Source organism: Orycteropus afer, unplaced genomic scaffold (assembly GCF_000298275.1).
Source record: "Orycteropus afer afer isolate SDZICR_OR568_19922 unplaced genomic scaffold, OryAfe1.0 scaffold00013, whole genome shotgun sequence".
Lineage (NCBI taxonomy): Eukaryota > Metazoa > Chordata > Mammalia > Tubulidentata > Orycteropodidae > Orycteropus > Orycteropus afer.
The window spans coordinates 10,810,057-10,814,798 of record NW_006921600.1 but is presented as its reverse complement, the minus strand read 5'-3'; the positions used below and the strand labels follow the sequence as shown (position 1 = coordinate 10,814,798).

The 4,742-nt window shown below is 44.9% G+C and overlaps 1 protein-coding gene across 1 annotated transcript in view; it reads left to right on the top strand.

Annotated features, from left to right (window-relative positions):
- The first annotated feature begins 1,110 nt into the window (after positions 1–1,110).
- LOC103207191 (cyclic AMP-dependent transcription factor ATF-3) overlaps positions 1,111–4,742 on the top strand; it is a 9,787-nt gene continuing 6,155 nt past the window's right edge. The window contains exon 1 of the mRNA XM_007952757.1: positions 1,111–1,350. Within this exon, the coding sequence (XP_007950948.1) occupies positions 1,111–1,350 (240 nt within the window). The remainder of the gene's footprint in view (positions 1,351–4,742) is intronic.

The window sequence follows — 4,742 nt, the reverse complement described above, 5'->3', positions numbered from 1 at the left end:
GGCATAGTGCCTAAGGCATTTGACTGCTAACCAGAAGGCTGGCAGTTCAAATCCACCAGCCACTCCTCAGAAGGAAGGTTGGGCAATCTACTTCCGCAGTGATACTGCCTTACAAACCCAAGGAGGTGTCGCTATGAGTTGGATCTGACTCCATGGCAATGAGTTTTTTTAGGGGAGAAGAAACAGTACCTTCCTCCTCCTCATTTGATCTAGCTTCCTGAGAGAGGCTTCAGAAAGATATCTGCAAAATTGAAGCAGTGCCCACCCCACTTCCTACCGCCTTTTACTTCTACTGGCTGATAGAGTCATCTTGATTTCAGATATCTTCTAAGTTTCTTTTTTTAAAAAAAAGAGACTGAAATGGGATTATACACTAGTCTCACTGATTTAAAAAAAAATAAATAAATAAATAAAAAAAAGATCTACTGCTTTCACATCCCTGGGTGGCACAAGTGGTTTGTGACTGGGTGCTAACCTAAAGGTTAGGGGTTTGAACCCACCCGGTGATGATGCTGCAGAAGAAAAGGCTTGGTGATTTGCTTCCTTAGCGATTACAGTCAAGAAAACTCCATGGAGCAACTCTGTGACATACAGGGCCCCGTGAATCAACTTGAAGGCAACAGGAGCTCTGGTGGTGTAGTGCCTGAGGCATCTGACTGCTAACTAGAAGGCTGGCAGTTCAAACCCACCAGGTGCTCTGTGGAAGGACAGTCTATTTCTGTAAACATTTACTGCCTTGAAAATTGACTCAGTGACTTGATGGCAGTGAGTTTTTTTTTTTTTTTTTAAGCAACAATAACAGAACCATTTGAGGCTATATTTGCATATATGCACACCAGCAAAAACTAATAGTTCTTTTGAGTTCAAAATAGCACTGAAAAGTCAACCCTCATAAACTTTACTTAGGCCTTTTATTCATGTCTCTGAGTTGTGTATTTTAAGAACTTATTTTGTTCGAGATGAGTATCATGAAATGAAAACAGTTAGAACCAGGGTGTCTTATAGGGCTTCCTGTGGGGTGGGCTCTGGTGCTGGAGGCTGCAGAGGGGATGAGATCTCATGCCCTAAAACCTGTAAAGCAGTTTTGGTTTTGATGTGTCTTGCAGCAAAATGATGCTTCAACACCCAGGCCAGGTCTCTGCCTCAGAAGTCAGTGCCTCTGCCATCGTCCCCTGCCTGTCCCCTCCCGGGTCACTGGTATTTGAGGATTTTGCCAACCTAACACCCTTCGTTAAAGAAGAGCTGAGGTTCGCCATCCAGAACAAGCACCTCTGCCACCGGATGTCTTCTGCTCTAGAGTCAGTCACTGTCAGCGACAGACCCCTTGAGATGTCAGTCATGAAAGCCGAGGTAGGTTCTACCACAGGTGCTCTTTCTGTCAGTGGATGCTTAGTGCATACTCACCGCATGGCAGACATGTTCTAGGTGCAGGGTGCTATGGTAGTGAATAAAGCAAACAAAATCACTGCCCTCAGAGAGCTTACCTTCTACTGGGTGGAGGCAACGATACATAAAATAGGTAAATACGTAACAGGAGAGACAAGTGTAAAAGACAAAGGGGAAAACAAAGCAGGGAAGGAGAGCAGAGAATGGGGGTAGGGATGGCTTGTTATTTAAACCCAGGAGGGCAGAGACAGCTTTGCTGACAGAGCAACCTTTGATTTGAGTGACTTGAAGGAGGAGAGGGAGGGAACCTTGTGGGCATCTGGGAGAAGAGCAGGAAGGGCATGAGGAGGGAGTATGGCTGATGTACCTGAAGAGCAGCAGGTGGGCCATGAGGCTGGGGTGGGGTACAGGGTGGGGGGCAAAGCTGGAGTTGAGATTAGTGGGTGAGAGACAGATCACGGTGGGTTTTATTGATTAGTGTAAAGATAGGATGATTAAGTCAGAGTGAGATAGGAAGTTGTTGGAGGGTCTTGAGCAGAGGAGTGACATGATACAACTCATATTTTTAAAGGTCACCTTGGCCATCACATTGAAAACAGATGGCAAAGGGCAGGAACAGAGAGGAGTGTGTAAAAGAGACCACCACAGTAATCTAGGCAGGAGACAAGGGGCTCTGAATCAAGACGGGGCAGTGGAGGGGCTGAGACATGGTTGGATTCTAGGTGTATTATGAAGGTAAAGCTGATTTATGCATAGATTGGATGTAAAAATGAAAAAAAAAAAAAAAAACGAAAAACCCAAACCCACTGCCATCGAGTTGATACTGACTCATAGCGACCTCCACTGGGTTTCTGAGGTGGTAAATCTTTACGGAAGTAGATTGCCCAGTCTTGCTTTCACAGAGTGGCTGCTGGGTTTGACCACCAACCTTCTGTTTAGGAGTCAGATGCCTTAGGCATTGTGCTACCAGAGCTCCTTGGATATAAGGTGTAAGAAAAAGAGGACTTAAATTGATTCCAGGAGCTCTGGGTAGCATAATGCCTAAGGTGACTGCTAGTGACTGCTAACCAGAAGGCTGGTGATTCAAATCCACCAGCCACTCCTCAGAAGGAAGGTTGGGCAATCTACTTTTGTAGTGATACTGCCTCAGAAACCCAAGGAGGGGTCGCTATGAGTCACTTGAAAGCACACAACAACAACAACAACAAAGTTGACTCCAAACTTTTTGGTCTCAGCAACAGTAAGGGCAGAGTGGTCCAGTTACTCATTAGATTTGAAAGACTGTAGGAGGTTGGTTGAGGACAAAAGCAGGAGTTCCATCCTATTCACCACCCCAGTGGAGGTGTCAAAAAGAGCAGAAATGTGGGTCTGAAGTTCAGAGGAGAGTTGGAGCTAGATATATTAAGTTGGAAGTCATATAGATGGTATTTAATGCCTTGAGATGGGTTGAGCTCACTTGTGTGTCTAGTCCTGAAGAAACATGGAGTGCAGTGATTATTTTCATTGCTATAGGGACCCAGGTGCCCAGAAAGTAGAGCAAGGCATAGCCAGCCAGCTTCACACTTCTCTGTACCAATGCTCACAAAGTTGGTCCCAGATGTCTGCTCTAAGTTCAGTTCTGTTTCTGGCACTTGCACTGTTCCCCACTCAGTGATCTTCTGTGAGACACCTGGGAGTAATAGGCAAGGAGAGAAGTTAGGGAGGCAGTTGCTAGCAATGGTGTGGTGCTTAAGGATGTTAGAGCTGAGGTGTCTGCTATTTGTTGGCCTTTCTTTCATGGTTACAAAATGAAGACCCATATAAGATGGTGCCCATGGAAGTAGCATTGGGGAAATCTGCTACAATAGTCCTTAAAGTGTTAAAAAGCAAAGATGTCACTTTGAGGACTAAGGTGCACCTGACCCAAGCCATGGTATTTTCAATTGCCTCATATGCATGTGAAAGCTGAACAATGAATAAGGAAGACTAAAGAAGAGTTGATACCTTTGGATTATGGTGTTGGTGAAGAATATTGAATGTACCATTGACTACCAGAAGAATGAAGAAATTGGTCTTGGAAGAAGTACAAGAATGGTCCTTAGAAACAAGAATGACAAGACTTTGTCTCATGTATTTTGGACATGTTATTAGAAGGGATCAGTCCCTGGAGGAGGGTATCGTGCTTGGCAAAGTAGAGGGTCAGCAAAAAAGGGGAAGACCTTCAACTAGATGGGTTGACACAGTGGCTACAACAATGGGCTCAAGCATAGCAACAACTGAAGATGGTGCAGAACCAGGCAGTGTTTCATTTTGTTGTACGTAGGCTTGCTATGAGTCGGAACCCACTCAGTGGCACCTAGCAACAACAAAACAAGGTGGTTCAGACACAGGAGTGTTTTAAGTTTACTTAACTGACATGGTCACAACCTTTGGACTAGAGATGAGGGAACCAACCAAAAATACTAAGTTTAAAAAGAGGTTGATTAAGAATCTAAAAGCGGGGTAATAATGACTCCTGCATAGGCTTGATCTGAGGGTTAAATGAGATAACATTTATTTAGAGTTGAGCAGAGGGCCAGGCTGATATTTAACATTCAATGAATAGTAGCTGGCACTACTGATGGTGCTGTATATCCATAAGGCATCATTAGGGGTGTTAGCTGTGCTGCCTCAGTTATCCTCAGAGGATGTCATGAAGGGAGGAACCATTCCCCACAGCATGTTCATTGGTGCCCAGTCCAGTAATGGACAGTGCAGGGTGGACCAAGAAACACTGATTTTTTTTTTTTTTTTAATTAAATATCTTGAGCTAGCCAGATGTAACAAAAGTAGTAGGATTCTCGTGGAAGGAGGGAAAGCATTTTGGAAGGATGTTTGGAGGGTTCTCCAGAGAGAGAAGTAGGCAGCCTGTTTCATGCAAACACTCCTTAAAGCTACCCAGCTCAGCTGCTCCAATTCTGTGTTCACCAAATGGCCTTGTGATCTTGAGTCAGTAGGTTTTTCTACTGGGAGGAGAACACACCAGATGATGACTTGGTGATTCAGGTCCCTTGGCTGCTGTAATTCTCATTATAAAAGAACACACTAAGCCATTGGACCCACAGGTATCCCCCACATTTGGGCAGCATGAGCCTTTTTCCCAGATCTTAGCCACCTCTGGGAAGGTGACAAGACAGAGTGAGGCAGTTATAATGATGGAGACCAGGCAGGAGGGCAAAGGGATGATGCCAGAGGAGGAGCCTGGGCTTACATCCATGGGTGGTGGAAATGGTTAAGCATTCAACTACTAACCAAGAGGTTGGCAGTTTGATCCCATCCAGAGGCACCTCAGAAAAAGGCCTGGTGATCTGCTTCCAAAAGGTCACAGCCTTGAAAAC